General features: G+C 36.9%; 1 protein-coding gene across 1 annotated transcript in view; it reads left to right on the top strand.

The window, feature by feature from the left end:
- The window catches only part of TM9SF2 (transmembrane 9 superfamily member 2), a 30,326-nt gene extending 9,879 nt beyond the window's left edge, over nt 1-20,447 (top strand). The window contains 13 exon segments of the mRNA XM_029961000.1: nt 3,317-3,446; nt 4,922-5,046; nt 5,910-6,021; nt 7,903-7,982; nt 8,080-8,188; nt 8,312-8,444; nt 8,678-8,797; nt 10,966-11,023; nt 11,651-11,810; nt 13,313-13,464; nt 14,492-14,603; nt 15,209-15,380; nt 19,282-20,447. Of these exon segments, the coding sequence (XP_029816860.1) occupies nt 3,317-3,446; nt 4,922-5,046; nt 5,910-6,021; nt 7,903-7,982; nt 8,080-8,188; nt 8,312-8,444; nt 8,678-8,797; nt 10,966-11,023; nt 11,651-11,810; nt 13,313-13,464; nt 14,492-14,603; nt 15,209-15,380; nt 19,282-19,349 (1,531 nt within the window). The 3' untranslated portion in view covers nt 19,350-20,447.
- The last annotated feature ends 609 nt before the right edge of the window (nt 20,448-21,056 follow it).

A 21,056-nucleotide genomic window follows, 5' to 3' on the forward strand; every position in this document is an offset into this window, starting at 1 on the left:
TTCCCAGAGGTGCTGCCATAGTCGCTTAAGGGTAACCCAGAGGTGCTACCACTCGGCCTTGGCCAGTGGTGAGTCTGCCTTGGAGCTGGCTGGCACTGATTCTATCAGACATAGGGAAAGCTTCTGGCAGCTTCTCACTGAAACCTACCTCTGTACCCCCCTGCCAACTAAAATCTTGCCACACAAACCCAATACAAACATTAACCTAACACTGCCAAGTACACCACTAAACCATGTCCCAAAGTGCCATATCTAGATGTCTTTTAAATACTTCCAGGCTTGATGACTCCAGCACTTCACTGGGCAGCCTGTTCCAATGCCTGACTACCCTTTCAGTGAAAAAATTTTTCCTAATATCCAATCTGACCTCCCCTGGCACAAATCAAGGCAATTTCCTCTCCTCCTGTCGCTTGTTACCTGGGAGAAGAGACCAACCCCACCTCGAATGTCCTTTCAGGTAGTTGTATAGAGGCATAAGGTCTCCCCTGAGTCTTCTTTTCTCCAGATTAAACATCCCCAGCTTTCTCAGCTGCTCCTCCTAAGCCTATGCTTCAGAACCTTCACCAGCTACATTGCCCTTCTCTGGACATGCTCCAGCACCTCAATATCTTTCTTGTAGTGAGGGGCCCGGAACTGGATGCGGGCTTCAAAAGTGTGGCCTCACAAGTGCCAAGTGCAGGGGAAAAATTAATGCCTTAGTCCTGCTGGCCACACTATTTCTGATACAGGGCTAGGATGCCATTGGCCTTTGTGGCCACCTGGGCACACTGCTGTTTTATGTTCGGCCACTGTCAACCAGCACCCCCAGGTCCTTTTTCACCAGGCTGCTTTCCAGCCACTCCGCCCCCAGCCTGGAGGACTGCCTGGGGTTGTTGCGACTGTGGTGGTTTGAAACTCCCAAGAATCCAATTTCTAAGTTCAAGCCCCCTCCCACAATTTGCCCCTGTGAGAGGGTTTAGTGATGGCATGGACTTGATATCTTCCTCACCTCATGTGGAGAGTTTTCAGACAAAACACAACTATTCGATATTGGGGGAAGGGGAAAATATTTACAATGGTTTATTTACATACATATATATATATTTACATTAAATTAAATTCCTCTTTTCCTTCAATAAAAGTCTAAGAAGAAAAGAGAAAAGTCTTTCTGTCACTCCTCAGGCCACAGTTCCTTCATTTCAGCTTTTTGTGGCACTGGTTAGTGTCCTTCATTTTTCTGAGGCAGCAGATTTAAGTATGGCAGTCAGGATTTTTGTTCTTACTTTGTGGAAATTCCAACCCCGAGCCTTCGGGGGATTTTCCTTGGAGACCTTTACTTCTCTTGGGCTAGAGCATTTAAGGCAGCTTTCAGTTCACTCTTACCAGAGCTCCTTTGCTCTGTCTCAGCTTGCCAGCATGGTAGAAGCAGCAGCAGCAGCAGGGTCAAGGCCACCTCCTCCGCATTCCGTCCTGGTTCAGCTCTCAGGACGACTCCGAGTTTTTCAGCTCCTTTCTCCCTCTCTCTCTAGCTGCTGCTGCATTTTGCGACTCCGTAAGGGTTTAGAAGTCCACCCCTCCTCTTCAGGAGGTCTCTGGGTTTTGGGAAAGTGATACAGTCTTACCCCAAAACAGCTCTGTTGAGTTTTCCTCTGTTTTGTTGCCAGCTCTCCCTCCTGCAGGAACATCTCTGCATCTTTCAGCCGGCTTCACCTTATCTCATTGCTAGTGGCTATCTTTTTGGCTTTCAGCCACCGTTGTCTCTGTTCAGGACTGCTCCGCTGCCGCTTTCAGTGTCTTCTGCTGCTGCTGACAGTCAGGAAACTCTTCCAGCTCTTGATTACGGAACCCAGTCCAGCTTTGACACTATACCGGGTCTCCTGTAGCCTCAGCTGGGGGCTGGGGGCCCTTGGCCCCCAGAGGGGCTCACTGACCCCCTGCTTCCTCCTGGCTCAGATCATGGCTACCCACCTTCTAAACGATCTTCACCACCTTCTCTTCCATTTCTGTGGGTATGTAATTTCCGCAGGGCGCATGTGGACTATTGATTGGTCCAGAGTTATCAGTGGGACAAACCATTACTACCTCAGAGAGAAGGTTTTTCAAACCACCACGTGCGACCCAGGTGCAGGACCCAGCCCTTGGCCTTGTTGAACCTCATACCGTTGGCCCCATACAGTATGGTCCAAATGTAATCAATCTGCATCTGGAATGGCTCCTAATTAGCACCTTAACTGTACCCTGTAGTAGCATGGTGAAGTTAGGAACTGGTGGGTGCTGCTGCTGCTTGCAGCTGTGATAGTCTATGGAATCTCCTGAGAATCTGGAAACTGTTTTTGTAGGGTATCTTCACCTTTTCTGTTGTGTCAGTATAAGCCAAGAACAGTGCTACCTATTTCTGCTGCGTAGCTAATGGTAGGGATGATGCAGATCTCTCTCTGTTGTGTGAACAAAGGCAGCATGTACCACTCTTTACCCGCATCTGTTGGGGTGCTTTAAAAAGTAGTGCTACTTTAGAGACTGTTCCAATATGCAACAGACTAGATAGTTCTTTGGTTTTGTTGCTTAAAGTCATAATTCCTGTGTTTAATTAGGTATTTGGAAGTATCTAATGAGGTATTATCAGGTAGCTGTTAACATTAATAGCCTAGTGGTTATAATGATGAGTGCCATGAAAAATGTATTTTGCAATGGAAGAGCAATGAGGAAGCTTGACAATGAATAATATGTGATGCACACTTTTTTATTATTTTGTGCTTTGTCTTAAACTTGAAATAAATTTTAGCTGGTTTAGTAATGATTTTGGCCATTTTTTAATGGCAAAATAATGAAATGTTAGACTGTTGTGACTTTGGAGTGGGGGACTTTTCTGCCTGGGCTATTTCTGTAAGGGGACTTCAGAAAAGAGTCCAGTGAATAGAATAGATTCAGTTGAAGAGCTACATGCTCGTAACTCGTTTGGAAACTGGATTGGCAATCAGTGGAATTCCATGGGTTAAGATGTGAAAGAAGTATTCTTCTTTTAGTTAATTTACCAATAATGAATGTTAGCAGAGTTAGATTAATGTTAATCTGGTGTTGTTTCCGTTACACTGTGTAGTTTAGGAAGAAATTCTTTACAGAGAGGGTAATCAGGCATTGGAATGGGCTGCCCAGGGAAGTGGTGGATTCACCATCCCTGGAGGTTTTTAAGATGAGACTGGATGTGGCACTTAGTGCCATGGTCTAGTAACCATGGTGGTAGTGGATCAAGGGTTGGACTTGATGATCTCAGAGGTCCTTTCCAACCCAGCTGATTCTATGATTTTGAAAAATTGTCAAATGTCACTGCCATTTACAGGATTGTGGACAACATGCCTGTGACCTGGTGTTATGATGTGGAAGATGGCCAGAGGTTCTGCAATCCTGGTTTTCCTATTGGCTGTTACATTACTGAAGATGGCCGTCCAAAAGATGCCTGTGTTATTAACGTATGTTTCTGCAATTATATATATTTTTAATATCCCATTTTTACTAATTTAAAGACTGGCATTTCTCCTATGTATGTTTCTATGGAAAGTCCTTGCTGTCTTGAGAACCCGTGTGGCCCAAAACCAACTAAGTGTTTTGATATCTCAGCAAGTACCACAATTTGAAATTCTGATCTAAGCCTAAGAACCTTGTCTCTTATGCTATGGAATACAGAAGGGCTCTGAAAGATCAAGGGATGAACATGCATAGCATATCATTTAGTACATGTGAAGGGTAAAGGTGAAGGAAAGCACGTTATCTTCATTACCAAAGAAGCTGAAATATTTGAGCGCTTGGACTTTACATTTCTGTGGGATAGAAGTGTTTTCATGGTATCAGATTTGCATAGGTATGTTTGTAACTGTGCAGAAATTAATACCTTTTGAAGGATTCCTTCCCTAAAACTGGGAACTAATGGAAGAAGGCATAAGGTAAGATTTCTGCATTAACAAAATTCTCCTCTGGTAGATCTATTGGATTAGGTGGTGGAGGTCCAGATAAATGCACTGAAAGCAGGGGATAAGAATGCAGTAGAAAGTCCAGGAGGTCTTTAGTTTATCTGAGACCTCCTCCATGGAGAGGTCAATAAGAACTTGGAATAGCGTTTGGTTTTTTCAGAATGGCTGGTTTTACTTAATAGATCTTACCAAAGACAACAGTTTCCGCAATTTCCAGTTTTGTTTCCTTGCCTCCATAATAAATTGGTTTCAGAGGCTCTATATGAATGGATGCATTTATGATCAAATATGTAATCTGTCAGTATTCTTTTAATCTTATTTAATCTTATTCTCTTTTAATAAAGAGAAAATAAGCCTTGAAGAGGTAACTGAAGGAGATTTATAAAACTATTCTTATAATTAGGGTGGAAAGGGTGGGGATAGAACCCTTAAGAGGTACTAATTGAGCTTCAGTAGACACAGCTGTTAAATCACAACTGGTGATTTGAGAACCTCTTTTACTGACTAAATTCCAAAGCAATGTTTCCCTTCACCTGACGTTTGTATTTAGCATTCCTGGCTGCTGCATGCAGTTCATCCCTGTGCATCTTTGGTTTCAAATGTCAGGGTGGTTCTGTCACAGAGAGCATTTATTTGCGTTGTTTGTCTTGGAAGGTTCTGTTGTCACAGTTATCTATTCAGTTTGCTACTTAAATAAAATAGGACATCTTCAGTTACAGAAATATATTTTATAAATACTTTAAATTCATTTTTCTACTTTTCAGGTATAGTAGACTGTTCTTAGCATTAACTTTTCTAGCTTGTCTTTTTAATGCAGGGATGCACTTTACTGTCTTTGTATTCACAGAATCTCACATTCATACTGTAGGAGAACTTGACAGAAAATGGTATGCAGTCTGTGTTATGTAAGCTTCTGCCTAAGGCTTTTAGATGTCTATATCTTTTTGATTGTTTAATGTCATCTTTTATCATTGCAGTCAGAATTCCATGATAAAGATACCTTTTATATTTTCAACCATGTTGACATAAAAATATATTACCATGTTGTGGAAAATGAAGCTCTAGGAGCAAGACTAGTTGCTGCTAAACTTGAACCAAAAAGGTTAGTATTCGGAAGTAATTTTTCATCAAAAAGTCATCCATCCCAAGATATTTGCTTTGATCTGGGGACCTCCTGGTAGTCAGAAGTTTTTCAGATATGTGACCTGTAGATTAGATGTAGTGTAGTGTAGGACACTCTAATGTGATTTTGTTCTGAATTCAGTGGATCTTGGTGAACTTGTTTCCTGTTTGGGCCAAGAAAAGATAAAATAAAACCTGGAAGTATTGGTGGGGTGTGGGGGGTGTGTAGTGCACGTAGAACCCTCACTTCCCAACTGAGGGACATTTGTGTTGTATTGGATGTTCCACCAGTACCTGATGGAAGTGTAATTGAAGTGCAACATTTCATGTCTTCAGCAATCAGGATTTGAATAGAATGATTTCACAGATATACTTGTCAGTTGTTCTGGTGTTTTATGTGGCTTTTGCAAAACTGATATCTGTTGTATTATTTCTTAGCATGTTGTTTTTCTTTTCGTCTTATAACTGAACTTGTGGCATCGTTGGTTCAGTTGAAAGTATTCTTTTATTACAGAAGCTAGTAATTCTGGTGTTGTAACTTTTTGAGTGTTTTGGAGTTCTTAGCAGTACTCAGACCTGTTTCATTTTTGGTATGCTGCTTTAGAGACTGTGCTCTCTATATTTTTCATTTTAGAAGAGATAACTCTTGTTTAAAAAGTTCAAGTTTCAAAAAGTCCTGAGCTTATGATACCTTCCTTATGAGTTCTGAGATTTTTGAGACATTAGGAACAATTTCTATATTTAAGGGAAGAATGCTTGATATGCTTTTGTAAGATGAGTGAATTCTTTCTTAAGAGTGTTGTCAGTGAAGCAGCTTTCATTTTGTGTGTTTTCTTCCTGCAGTTACAAGCACACTAATCCAGACAACCCCGACTGCTCAGGAGTACCTATGGATATAAATAATAAGGCTAGTGGAGAAGTAAAAATTGCTTATACATACTCAGTTTCTTTTCAAGTGAGTACTAAGATTTCTCTGGTAGTTACCTCTTAAAATCATGCATTAATACTCTGAATTTTAAAGATGGACAACTAAAATTAGCTCAAAATAGTAAATTTGTAGTTTTAAAACTTTATTTGAACTGGAATATCAGTGGTGACTTGGAATTTAACCACATGCTTTACAATTCTGTGTAGCACCACACACAGATTGAGTGAGAAATGTGGTTTTTAAAAGAATCCCATTTGCATGTTTACCTAGGTTTTCTGGTAGATTATTTTTCAATCCAGACTCTTAAGTCTGAGAAACTGTGTGTTTCATCAAATTACTCTCGTACGTAGGTTGAAGCTGATCATTTTGTGCTCTCCTGATGCAAAAGCCGCCTTCTTTCTAGGGTCTTACTCCCGTGAAAAACGACAAAAGAGTAGGAAGCTGGTATTTTTTGTTCTGCTACTCTTTGTTGAAAAGCAGAGGAGCAGTGTATCAGGCAACTGCAGGGGAGCAGTGATACTTGAATATGTCTTCTTCTGGTGACAAATAAGATAGGGGTTCTTTGTTGATTTTCCTTTTTTTTAAATGAGTTTTGCTGAACAAACTGTTTCCCAAAATTTTGTACTCTTAATCTAAGACTAAGTTCAAAATGAAATAAATGGTATAAGAAATATACTCTAAAGGGATTATACTATGTATGATGTAATAATTGTATTTTGAGAAATTATGTCAGTTATGATGCTGAAATGAATTTGTATACTGGAAAGCAAGTATTTCTGAAAACCTGTGAGAAGTTAGTAATTAAGAATGACCTTATCTTCATGCTATTATATTGTTCTTCCTTAAAAAATGACATGCCCAGCTTATTTGTATGTGTTGCTGTACTGTGCACAATGTTACATCAATTGGAGGTAGTCTTCTGAAATTGTGTTGGCAGATCAGGTCATCTCAGTGAGACAGAAAAAAGACAGTCTAGGTATGATGAACAATGCAGTTCTATCTTAGAATCATTTATACTGTTTTAGAAACTTGTTGCTGGCTTTGAGACCTAGTTTTATTACCTCAGTGAACCAGATATTTGACCTTGGCTAATTTTTTTAACCCATTGTTTTTTTTTTATTTTCAAAAACTGACTTTTCTGGAAAGCACTCTTGCTCTTGTATAAATTACTGAAATAACATCCCATCAGAAAGACACCTAGCCAATCTTATTACTTGATAGTAGTGTTTGTGGTTTGCTTAGTAGCAATCTTCAGGTTAATCAGCACTGTCTATTCCTTTTTTTCACATTTACTGTACAAAATAAAACAAAGAAATGCTCTTCTTGAAGTGTTTCTGATTGATGGTTGAAATACCTGAAGGAATAATTTGTTTCCCTCTACTAATAGTATAAGTTCTGTAGTATTGTCTCCCCATCTGTCTTGCAGTAAAAGCTGTTTGTAACTGGATTGATAGTTGGTACTGAAATGAGGTTGTATGAAAGCAAAGGATAATTTGGACAGACCACTATCTAGAGAGTGAAGTTTTGTGCTGGAGACTGCATAGCACAGCTTAGTTTCTTTGTGTGGACTTATGTATGCTAAAAAATGCATGTTCTTTTATTATTCTGCTGGTCATTTGAATTCCAGGTGAACTCATATAATTCTTGAATGGAGGAAGCAGAATTAAATTAATTTGATAGGCCTTTATGTCTTAGGAAGACAGGTGCTCAAATTCAGAAAATATTTTGTTTCAATTCTATGGTCAAATCTTATGTTTTCTATAAGGTAGTCATTACTAAACTATTTTAGGCATGGAGCACTAAATTCACTTAGTCACAAGATTTAAGACTGCTTTGCATGAACATCAGCTTGTAAATGTGCAAGTTGGATACTAACTGTATCTGAAACTCATGTGTTTACTCTTTCAGGAAGAAAAAAGTATCAGGTGGGCATCAAGATGGGATTATATTTTGGAATCCATGCCTCACACTCACATCCAATGGTTTAGGTGAGAAGAAAATTTGCCTTCAAGTGTACTGTACTGAAGTGTTTACTGAAGTGTTTACATTGCAGTTTGAATGATGATTTTCTTTTTTTTAATTCAGTATTATGAATTCCTTGGTGATTGTACTCTTTCTGTCTGGAATGGTAGCTATGATTATGCTGAGGACACTGCATAAAGACATTGCAAGATACAATCAGATGGATTCCACTGTAAGTCTAAAATGTACCTCCTAAAAGTTATTCGGAACGTAATTTTTTCAGCTAAATGTACAGCTGTAACAGGCTATTTAAATGGCAATCTACTGTGTTAAAATAGGTGTATTTCTTTTATAGGAAGATGCACAAGAAGAATTTGGCTGGAAACTGGTTCATGGTGATATTTTCAGGCCCCCAAGAAAAGGAATGCTGTTGTCTGTTTTTCTAGGCTCTGGCACACAGATCTTAATAATGACTTTTGTTACCCTGTGTAAGTAATTAAGTGGAGAGGAATCAGTTGAATACAGATGATTTTTCACTGCTAGTTGTGTGGTACTAGTAAAAATAGCAGTATAGTTTTTTCTAGAAATTTCTTAAAAGTCATTAAAAACACCTGAGCTGATATAGTAGACATGCAACTTAGTATACACAGATTTTAAGATAACTGATGTACTAGTTTTAAGTTACAGACAGTTTATACAGGTGTGCATCTCTATTTCACAGTTTTTGCCTGCCTGGGATTTTTGTCACCTGCTAACAGGGGAGCTCTAATGACCTGTGCTGTAGTTTTGTGGGTACTGCTTGGAACTCCAGCTGGTTATGTTGCTGCCAGATTCTACAAATGTGAGTAAAAGTTATTGAAAATGACAAGGTTTAAGTTCATTAAAGTAAATTATCATCACAGAACTGATTTTTATTTTGCAGCACTGTTTGTAGTTTCCCTTAGGGCAAATTGGAGAAGTGTGCTTACCGTAAGAACAGAAAATACATATAGAACACTAACATGGTTACACTCATTTGGATGTAAGCATGACCAAAGACCTTTAATTGCTCTTGCTACTATGTATTTGTGAAATTGGGAAGCAAATTTCATTTTACTAGTACTGAGCTCATTATGTCAGACAGTTTTGTACTTCTGTTTCCTATAGTTGGGGGGATGACGCAAACCTGCATTTAGTTTTAGCCATCAGTGTTGCTTGGTAACACTCACCCTCACCCCCAAGTCATGAACCTCAGTTCTTGCATGCCTGTGCATGCACCTCCTTTTAGCTAGTTCCTAGGTCTGTAGGAGAGTAGTGCTTATCAGACCGTGGCAGGAAGAAGGATTATTAGATGTTCTTTAGTTGTAAAAATCAGCCCAACAGTGTTTAGGCCCCTGACAGGAGTTAGTGGATACTGCTTTCCTTCACTGGTCCCAGCTATTGTTTCAAGAACTGTCTACCAGCCTCAAAAGGTTGACTCCTCTACCCTCTGGTTTGTTTCAAGGTGAAGCATGGCATTCTACATACAGCTTGTTTAATTACCTTGCTCAAGGTAAAAGACTCTTTTGACCGAGAGGGGTGAATCTTTTAGACTACTTTAGTTCTGAATATACACGAATAGAGAAGGAGTTTATTTCTGAACTTCAGCCTGGCAGTAGACATTGGAGTTGTTTCTTCTAACTATTTTGTAATTTTCATGTGGGGAGAACCAGTGGGAAAAGTGGGTTTGTATCTTGTAGGGAGTTTTACTGCAGTGGTGGTGATGTGATAACAAGCTATTCCTCTTCCTAATCTCCAAGCCAGTTAGACTTAAACAGAAGGAGATTTTAGTATGAAGAGCATAATTGAGGACAGAATTATTCTTTACATCGTGCTATATGTTATGTGTTTTGAAGGATATTTTGAAGTGGATTGATGATAAATTGAATCCTGTTTCTTTGGTGGAGATCTGGCTATTAATGACTGTATTTCATATTATACTTACTGGGAATCACTTAGCTGATCTTTGAATGTTGTGTTTAACTTCTGAGAAAGTGAGTGACTTATCCGGTGATGTTTTTGTTATAACGTGAGGTGGTTCATACCCTGGATAGACCATGCAAGCATGAATATTTTTCCTTATAGTATACAAATAAAGTAACGTGAGACAAACCAAAATGCAACTGAAATGGATATCCAGTTTTAAAAGTTGGGGTTTTTTTTTCAACATTGCATTTAAAAAATGAAACCTGACTTGAAATTAAATGGTTAATCTTAATAACCGCTGCCATGTTCTACCAAGTTTTTATGAAGAAATAGAAACTTAATTAAAATCACTCTAACCATAATCACTTCTGACTCTTGAAATAAAGAAGCATGTCATTATGGCAGTGCTCGTATGAAATTATCAGCTTCACTGAATTCCAGCAGGATATTTTCATTTGAAAGTATACTGACTAGAATTTTTATCAGCACAGTGCAAATTCATAAAGATTTTCTTAATAAAGCTATCTTTGGTCTTTTGGTATCACCACTGCTTAATGCTGTTAAGACTCAAGAGAACATCACTGGTTCTGTAAGCATGTTAGTCCTGAGTCTCTTGTAAGATTCACAGGCAAGAATTATTTCAAGAAAACTGTTAAGCTTGCTTTTCACATATTTATGAATCTTTTCCTACTGAAACCTGCAGTCAAATGCTAGAAAGCTTAAACTTCTTAATCACTCCAGGTTTAAGATGTTTTTTAAAGACTTAAAAGAACTCCAAATCTATGTCCTTCTTTTAGCAGATGAACTGGTCAGAGACACAGTTTTAGTTGGATACATTTCCTGACCTTGGTCTGAGACTTTTCTTTGCTTTGAAGCTCTGTGGCTAAGCAATATGATAAGGAAATTTAGTTTTATTACTGAAGGTTTAGTTTACTGTTTTAAATTTGGGCATGATAGCACGTTATTTGAGTATTTGCAAGCTAAGTATAACAGGTAAATGGACTGGAAAATTAATAGTTATGAGCCTAATGCATGTTTTGATATCTGTCAAATGTTTTAATACAGCATTTGGAGGTGAGAAATGGAAAACAAATGTCCTGCTGACATCATTTCTTTGTCCGGGGTAAGTTGAGAAATACCACCATGATTAACAGAATTAAATTGCGTCTCTGACATGCATAGCTAATTTTTTAAGTTTCAGCTATACAAGTAAATCTTATTACATCGTCCCTTTATTTTGGAAGTTACAAGAGTATCATCACAGTGTTTTTGATAAAGATGAATATGTTAGTGGTATTTATTTTTGTAAGCATTTGTTTACTCTTGCCATATGAAAATGTTGATTAAGAAAAAGCATTTTGATAGTAGAAAGTTTTAGACAGACTAATTTTTCATTGCTTTCTTCTGTTATCTGGGCTCTTTCTCTCACCACACTGTAGTTGGTCTTATATAGTGTCATATACTGTATAACCACTGATAAATTTTTCTACTTAATCACAGCAAGCAGTCGTACCTTTAAGTCTGGTTAAGACAAGCATATATTTGAAATAGCTTAATTGGAACGTCAGCTCCTGCTGGAGTTCAGTCCCACTGGATTAACAAAGAATTTCTTGTTTGACCTCTTTGTGTTGATATTTCGTGTGTCATTTGGTTTTAACAGAGATTTACACTGAAATCTCAGTACAGTGCTATTCTTTTGTTAACATTATAAAATGTTAAGGAGTATTTCTGTGCTCTGTGTACTTTTCAGAATTGTATTTGCGGATTTTTTTATCATGAACCTCATTCTCTGGGGAGAAGGCTCTTCAGCAGCTATTCCATTTGGTACTTTGGTTGCTATTTTGGCACTCTGGTTTTGCATATCTGTACCGCTGACATTTATTGGTGCCTACTTCGGTTTTAAGAAAAATGTAAGTGTTTCTGAGAAGTTGTTTTGTAAGTGTATATACATATATACACACATAAATATTTTTCACTGTATAGGCTATTACCCCTAAGCTAGTTGCATTGTTGGTTTCAGTTCTGTTCAGTTACTTTAGAGCTTTTAGATATCTGATCTTGGAAGTCTAAGGCTTTGACATTCAGTTGGTTGTTGGGGGTGATACTTCTCTGCAATAGTTGGGGTATTGTATTTTTTTTTGAGTGACTGCTACAGATTAGTCAGTATTTTTAATTTAATTTTTATTTTAATTAGAATCTTTTTCATTACTGAAAAAATTAGTTGACTCAGCAAACATAAGGGAACGTAGGCATTTGTGGTTTTCCTCATGTATTTTTTGTTCCTGTTTGCCCACTACACTGAGGATATTTTCTGATAAAATTGCTAGAGTTCTCCTGTAAATTATCCTCTTTGCATAAGTGTTCTGTAAATGGTTATCACTACTTGGCAGACATTGACTGGGATTTACTCCTAAACTGATCAATTTTACTTATTTATATGAGGGCTCTTTGTGCCACTGGTGCCCAAACATTTCATAATTGGGTGACCAAATCATTAAATAATGAGATTGGTGGTTCTTTTTTTTTTTTCCCTTAAAAACTGGTTTACTATCCCCCACAAACATAAATAGCTCCAAGTTTGCATATTTTTATGGCTTTTTTCCTGTATTGGAAGCCAGAGTTCTATCTTTATAGATCTTGTATAGTACTTTCACAGAATATTACGCTAAAAGGCACTTTTTAAGTCAACTGTGTAGTTATCCTCATTCTCTTGACCAGAATTCAGTGGTTTTTTTCTGATAACCATGTTGAAATTCCAGCAAGTCCCCCTGCACTGTACAGGGGCACTTCCTTTAAGAAAGGATGATTTGATAAACTAATAAGGCAACATGGTAGGTGCCACAAAAACGTGAAAATCAAATCAGAAAGCAAGTACCTAGCTAGTATCTATTGATGCTTCTGATGTAATCTTTATGAAAGGGGAAAGATGAAAAAGTATGCATTTATCTGCCTTTAAATTTTTTTCTCCCACCATGCATGCATCTTAAAGTAGGATTTAATTGCTAGGTTGAATCCTCTCCATTTATAAGGATTCACGTAAGAATCCTTATGTGATTCTTGAAGTAAATCCTGAAAAACAACATGAAGAGATTTTTAGAAGGGGAAGACAGGAGTCTGCACCACCACTACTACCAGCTGAAAAGTGATAAATCAGGTCAGGCTCTGTAACAGAGGATAGATAAGTAAAAACAAAAAGCAAAGTTCAAAATATCTGTCATGTTTTCAGTAAGAGCTGTCTGTAGCTGAAAGCAAATGTAGGGCTGGTAGTGAAAGCAAATGTAGGTAGCTGGGTATGCACATGTTCAAAACAAAGTGCAGACTTTTGCCACCACTCATTTTAAAAAGAAAGCAAAAAGGTAGTCATGTAAGTTGACATTATATTTATTTAGCAATTTTTTAATTTTGTTTAAAGGCTATTGAACATCCCGTTCGCACAAATCAAATTCCTCGTCAGATTCCTGAGCAATCGTTCTATACGAAGCCATTACCTGGTATTGTCATGGGAGGGATTCTTCCTTTTGGATGTATCTTTATACAGTTGTTCTTTATTCTCAATAGTATTTGGTAAGTTAACCACAACCTATTTGAGTTTTCTCTATCACAAAAAGTGGTAATTTCTTTGTTTACGTTTTTCTTCAAGATGCTTTGCCTGATTTTTGGTGACACAGGGTTACCATAATATTGGTTCAATAAAAATTTGAATGTTAACATCTTTTAATATTTTGTGAGTTTGAAGATACTCAGTGCCTGTTTTGCTTGTTGGTGTGTGTAGAGAGGTGGCTTAGCAATTTACAGCTGACCTACAATATTCAGATAGTTCATTTTCTCGTGCTACTCCTCTGACTTCATGTGGAAGTGTTTCTGAAGGTGACATAGGGCATATAACTTAAAAGTAGTAAGAATATTAGAATTGACTTGAGGGGTTTTTTTGTAGTTGTTGTTAGGCTAGAAAAGTATTAATACTCTCAGGAGAAAAAAAACAAATTGAGAACAAATTCTTGTGAAATCATTATAAAGGAACGAAGAGAGTAATTATTTTAAAAAATAAAGCACCAAAGACTAGTCCAGTATAAGTGAATTTTGATGTGAGCTCATAGCACACTGACAAACTAATCTACTGTGAGGAATTTGTCTTCCTTCTGGCACAATTTAGTTACTGGATCTTGTTAAACTGCTTCTGAACCTTGAATAGGTGCCTCTACCCAACACAGACAGCTACAGCATTTGACATTTCTTGTTGTTTTGCAGCTCTGCCTCTTTGATTGAAATGTGAGGTGAAATCCAAGTTCTGCTGAAGTCAGTGGAAGAGGTCATGCTGACTTCACTGGAACTATAGTTTCACCATTATGTAATTTCTTTCCTAAAATCCCAACAAGGAGCATACTTTGGGATTGCTTTCTTACTGTTGTCAGACTGAGCTGCCAAGGCACCTCTTCTTTAGTTTGAAAATAAAGTAGTCAATTGTATGGCCACACAACTGACAGTACTTCAATAGGAAGTGAAGTACTTCATGTGAAGATGATATTACTGCATATGAAGAGATAATATTACCACAGTGGCCATTTTAATTTTTTTTAACTCCTTTTTATAGGTCCCACCAGATGTATTACATGTTTGGTTTCCTGTTTCTGGTATTCATTATTTTGGTTATTACATGTTCTGAGGCTACAATATTGCTCTGCTACTTCCATCTATGTGCAGAGGTAAGAAATGCTCTTCAGTATTCAAACTTGATATTGTTTTAAGAATGCTTAAAAAAGAAGTTAACACTTCTGCGATTGAAAATAAGTATTCCAGTATTCAACGTGAACAACATTACTGGATGAGATGTACTTTAGCCATATCTTTCAAAAGCAAAAGGGGCAACTTATGGCAAAACTTGTAACAAATATTAAAAACCTGCACTAGGTACTGCTAAGTCAGATATCACATCTTAAGGTTCTAACTCCCTGTTTTTTGAACATGCTAAACTAATCCATTAACTTTTTTCAGTCAGAGTGCATTTTGGACATGCCTACCCTTGGGAAAAAAAATCTCAGTGGCTGGAAAAAAGTACATCTGGCTTATTTGGGGGGTTTAGTATTTTGATTATTTGATATTGATCCTTAGGTTTCTTATCTTGAATTGTGAATGGTGTAATAAAAGCAGTATTGATTGTATGTAGTTCTTTTTCCTGTAGATAGAAAAACCTATAAAACCTGACTTTTGGACAAAGTAATATAGAAAAAGTAGCTCTGCATTGAGTAGTAGAGTCAGTGCATTAGAAGTGCACTATTACTAATACTTTTTTTTTCCTCACTCCTTCTAGGACTATCACTGGCAGTGGCGTTCATTTCTCACTAGTGGTTTCACTGCAGTTTATTTCCTAATATATGCAATACATTATTTTTTTTCTAAACTGCAAATCACAGGAACAGCTAGCACCATTTTGTATTTCGGTTATACCATGATTATGGTTTTGATCTTCTTCCTTTTCACAGGTAAGTATTGAACGTTAACTCTAAATTTTGAGTCTACCTTTAGTTTTGCACAGTAGAATCCTTGGCAAAATTTACCTTGATACAGAATTAAAAATTACATATGTCTTTGATTTTTTTTTCCAGATAGTTATGTGGCATATTGCAACTCTGATCACAAATTTTAGTGAAAGAGATTAAATGAGGATGAGGCAAAACTACTGCTAATTTGAGGTGTGGCCAATAATTAGGTCTTCAAATATGTGATAAATACTTCTCCAGATTTCATTCTTATGTTAGTCATATGACAAACTCATTTTTTAAAATTAGTTGTCTTCGGAGAAGCACACTTCAAATCACACACAATCAAGTATGTAAGTTACAGTGTCAAGATAAAAATTGCAGCTTTTGTGGAATAGGAGGAAGGAAAAGAGGAAGAGAGAGGAATAAAAATTGACAGAGAATGCTTTTTTCTTTATTGCATTGAAGTGACATGAAAAGCAGACAGAATTTCTCTGACATTTTTTGTATCAATCTCGTCAGAACCTTGTAATCCTCATTGTGAGCTTCTGGAAAAACACCTGTCTTAGGTGCTGCCTTTTCATTTCCTCTTCAGTATGTGAGATAAGACCACAAAATCATCCATTGTCATCTTCAGTACTAAGAAGGAACCTTTAGTCAGACATATATGTCACTTGTTTAGGGTGGAAGAATGGCAGTGAAAATGCAAAAAGTCTCCACTGAAACTGATGCAACCTCCAACTCCTCAAAAAATCTCAAGAATTCTATGTTTTGCTCCAGCAGAATACAATCTGTCTTTGTATTAGAGCAATATTTTTGAAACTATTTTGAACCAATGGTTTAAATAATTTCAAGTTTTACAAGTTTATGATGACATTTAATGATTCTGAAGGCTTTGATGCATATTTATGTATGTACGCTATATTTTGAGGCTTCCTAGAATACAAATGGCTTGCCATCAGAGCTTTTAATACAGATCTCACTGTAACTATTAAATAGAATTTTCATTTCCACTTACCACAGGAGAGCAAAAATGGTCTAATGAGAAAAGAACTGACATTTGAGAATGGAGTTCATTTTAAGTATAACTGAATATTATTCAAAGACATTGCCACTTCAGCTAAGGAAATATTGAAGCTGTTTGTGCACCATGACAATGCAGATGATGATGATGAACAGGAGCAATGGCCTGCAAGGATTTTCTTGGGTCATTGCCTGTTAAAAGGAAGGAATGGGACTTAGGTACATTATATAATCTCAAAATGAAATGAAAACTGATCAAGCTGTGTTCCAGAAGGGGTTAGTTTTATCTTCCATCCTTCATTTTAAGTCAGAGATTCTGCCTCCCTTGCTCACTTTGTTTTCCTTCTCACACTGCTTTTCTCTTTAACCGTTATTTCTGCTCTGGGTTTACTGATAGTGTCATTGAACTAAGGAATCAAAGAATGCATGGTTGTTCAACTAGAAATGAATGTGTAGTGCTGTATGTAGATCGATTTTTAAATGCAGTACAAACTAACAAAGTAGCGTGAAAAATAATTAGGCCTTACATAAGTGTAAGGTCAATTAATTTAGTTTCACCAGCTTTTCCCACAGATGATCAGCATGTCTGCCTTTAATAGTAGCTTTGCCCAAAACCAGGACTGTGTTTACCCTTTCTCCTTTGTTCACTCCGTTTACTTTGGATGTGTGTAGTAATTCTGGAGCGCACACATTCAGGGGAATTTACAGCAATTTTCTGTGCAGAGATTTGATCGAGCTGCCTTTCTGCAATTCAGGTACCCATATAATTTCCATCTTTTGCCCATATTCTTTCAAGTCAGTCATGTCACATGACACTGTCTAGAGGCATTAAGATGTGCCTGGTGCATCCCCCTTTTCCTCATCCTCCTTTTGCTCATGTGTTCACTTTCTGTTGACCAAGTGGCTGTGCAAGTGCCTGCCAGCAGATTTGGGGAGTCATTTTTAGGGTAGGTTCACAAGCATGCAAAGAGGAGGTAATTTATTCTCAGCCCCCTTAGATGCTTTCTGTGGCAGTCACTTCTTTGTAATTGGGACAGTGGAGATGTGAGTTGTGCTGTGCAAGTTGAACCACGCTTTCAGAGTTTGTATACTCTTGGGTTTTTAAATTTTCAGTTTCTATATTGAAATCGGGAGAACACATATGAAGTTAACCAGATGGTTAGAACTTTGAAACATCATACACTTAATGATTTTTTTTGTCTACTTCCCACAAGGTTAAGTGCAAATTATCTTCTAATTTCGGGGAATAATCCTATTCCTTAAATTTAAGAATAATTTTGTTCATTTAGGTTGATAAGAACTCGAGAGCAGGTATGCTCAGTTCTCTGAGATTTACGGAAGTGCCCTGAGATAAGGTTTTACTGAAGAAGTTAAGACATGGGGTAAAGAGACAAGGAATTCTCCAGTTTCTTAAACAAAAAAGCATATTAGTAGTTTAGCAAAAACTGTTCCCAAAGGCAACTGACTTTTCCCATGTCAGGATGATAAAGAAGCTAAAAGGAAAAAAATCATAATTGTTGTATCAAAACTATTCTGCTGCTGCTTACTCATCTGTTAAAAATTGTCAGTATCAGGAAGGGTTTTGACAGTGCCCTGCTGCTATGTAACACATGCTTCAGGCACTTGCATCCATACTGCATTCCAGGTCATTGATCAGACTCAGCAGGCAAAATACCGGGAGCTACATGACAAACCTTTGATTCACAGCTGGGACCACAACTACGTATCATAGTAAATGAGTCAGTTAAACATCAGTAGTTTAGGAAGCGTAAAGGGAAAACGAAAATTACCATGATATCATTCATGGTTTCTTTCAAGGTTTTATAGCAAGTGAGTTACCACACAAATTTTGTTGTGCCTCTTACCAGATCTAAAATAAAGGCATCTTTTTCCTTTAAAGAACTTCCTTGGCTCTTGCATAAGTTAAGGCTATGATTTTAGAAGAAGTACTCAGGCAAAAATCAGATAATCTTCAGGGCTTTTTTCTTGTCTTAGTTTTTGTGGGAAATTAAGGTTCCTGTAACAGGTGTTCTGAGCTGCTATTTAGTCCAGTATCATCCTGGTTGAGGCTGAATTTTGAAGTAATCCAGTTAAATTAACAAAGCCCAACTGCATTAACTATTTCACATCCAGAAAAATATTTTTATTAAAAGCTTCTGTTGGTGTTTCACCAAGAGAACGGATAAAGCTACTTTTATTCTGCTAAGTTATCAGGGAAATGGTTTTCATCCTTAAAGTTCAGTTCAGATTTGTGTATACTCTTTGACTGCCTTAAGTATTTCAGAAGTGTTTATTGTTGAGGTACATTACATGTTTTCAGTAGGAACTACAAGTTGTGTAGTAACTACACTATGGTTTAAAATTTCTATTATCTTGATCTTTGTAGAAATAAAGGTAGTGCTCCAATTTTCCGGGACCTTAAAGTATAACTAAGAAATGAGAACTCCCTTTGATGCTGTCAGTTTAATTGGTTTATTAACTCTAATAATATTCTGACAGCTGAGTGTGTGTGACTAGTCACTGAAGAAGGGTGAAATGGAGCAATGTGAAGGAGCTGGACTGCAGCATACTGAAACAACAAAGAACGAATATGTAGTAAGACAAATAACACAGAAACATCTTAAAACAAGAATCTTCCACATGATCTGTGATCGTAAAGTTATTGAGATACTTTATATAGAGTAGTTGATGCTTGTAAAGACCAGGTACTGTCTGTAACTTTCCATTATCTTTTCCATTACCTGATCTGATTAATATGAAGACTATGGATAGCAGATCGCATATACGTATGTCCTGATTCATGAAGTACAAGTAGAAATGGGTGTCTCCTGTGTCAGTGTTCCTAACATGTAACTTTTATCTTTTTTTTTTTTTTTTTTAGGGACAATTGGATTCTTTGCATGCTTTTGGTTTGTAACCAAAATATACAGCGTAGTGAAAGTTGACTGAAGAAACCAATGTAAAGAATAACACAGAAGAGGTTTAATCTTCATTAACGTAACTTAAAGTCCTGGTCTTGCTGATGAACTTGAGCTTTATCAGAAGTATTGGCTTCCTGTTCTTTGAGAATGATACTGAATATGCACCTACTTTTACACTAACACGTTTGTATTGTGACTTAACAACCTGTTTTCATTCAAATCTCAATGAAGATCAGAGTTACAGTATTTATGCATTTGTAAATACAATTATACTTTAAAAGAAACGTTAAATTCTAATTGCAGGGTAGAAGTGGCTGTATTACACAACTTAATGATACTTCTGATCAAAGTACAACTGTAAATAGGTTTTTCTAGCTTGGTAGGTGGGATGAATTATTTTTCTTTGAGGGAAATGAGAACTTTTTATTATGCTGACTTTGAAGGATGACTCTTAAGAAGTGTTGCTTTTAGGCTGGATGTGATTTTTATTTTTTACTGGTATTACATCCATAAATATTCTGATTTTTGTGACTTAATTAGTTTTGGTGTTCTCGGCCTTTTAAACTATGTGCCTCTTGAGTCCTTGAATTTATAAATTCATAATCTAATAAACATTGTAAAAATGTCTTCAGTGGCTTATTACATAAGTTCATTAAAATATGTAAATACAGTTATATTGAAGATAGAGGCTTAAAGATTGCATAGAGTATTTTATGGCATTTTCTATGGTTTAATGTATATTGACACACCCTTAGATCTGCAAGAAATGTTATTTGTGCTACATGGCTATAACACGGAAATATGATTGTGGCGCATGAGAACTAAATTATACACACATTTAAAAAAACCACTTTGCAGCATTAATCCAGTCCTTAACCTAGAAACGTTTCCAGAGTTGCTATGGAATTGTCAGTATGTTGAGAAGATCTTACAATGCATGAGTCAGCATCCTCTGCTGATCTTGCTTTTAGATCTCGATGATGCATATTCTGCAGGGCAACTATTGCTGATTGTACTTACTGTAGGTTAAAAAATAAAAGAAAATTACTATTTTTGCCTTATATTAAGAGACTAATGTCGATTTTGGATGACTGGCATTAAACCTATATTTGCTTTTTTTTGGAAATGGAGTATTTTGTTCAAACCTTGTTTGGTAGTTTTAGATTCATAACACGATTTGGCTTTTGGCGTGTTTTCACAAGACTGGTAAAATTTTATTTAAAATTAAACTTCATGTACCAATTGCCATTCATAAGGTTGGGGGGGTTATTCTTATCAGTTTACTTTTCTTAAGAACCTTAACCTGGGCACTCGTGCTCTGCCTGTCCCCAGCCACAGCTCTGTTCAGATGTCATGAACAGGTTTTTTCTTGCACCCCTCCCAACATGCAGTCTCTAGGAAATGCTGATTTTAGATAAATCTTCCATGTTTTATGCTGAAAACAGGAAAAGGGTGAATGTGGTAAGGGTTTGCTCTTTACTAGTGGAGTGAACTGCAGTGTGACTCTTGATTCAAATTTTTAAAACTTATAAAATTGAATATTATTCTTATCCCTGGTTTTGTGATGACCTTCTATATGTATAGTCACTGCCTGAAATCTTCAGTAGTTATTACACAAATGGGAATACTTAGTTTGAGAAACATGAGATATATAGATATCTATATATGTGAAATATAATGGATGGTCAAGAGTTTTGGTGTGGATATATGAAAACGGATTTTTCTGATGTATTTA

Source organism: Manacus vitellinus, unplaced genomic scaffold, assembly GCF_001715985.3.
Source record: "Manacus vitellinus isolate BGI_N305 unplaced genomic scaffold, ASM171598v3 scaffold_2_pilon, whole genome shotgun sequence".
Lineage (NCBI taxonomy): Eukaryota > Metazoa > Chordata > Aves > Passeriformes > Pipridae > Manacus > Manacus vitellinus.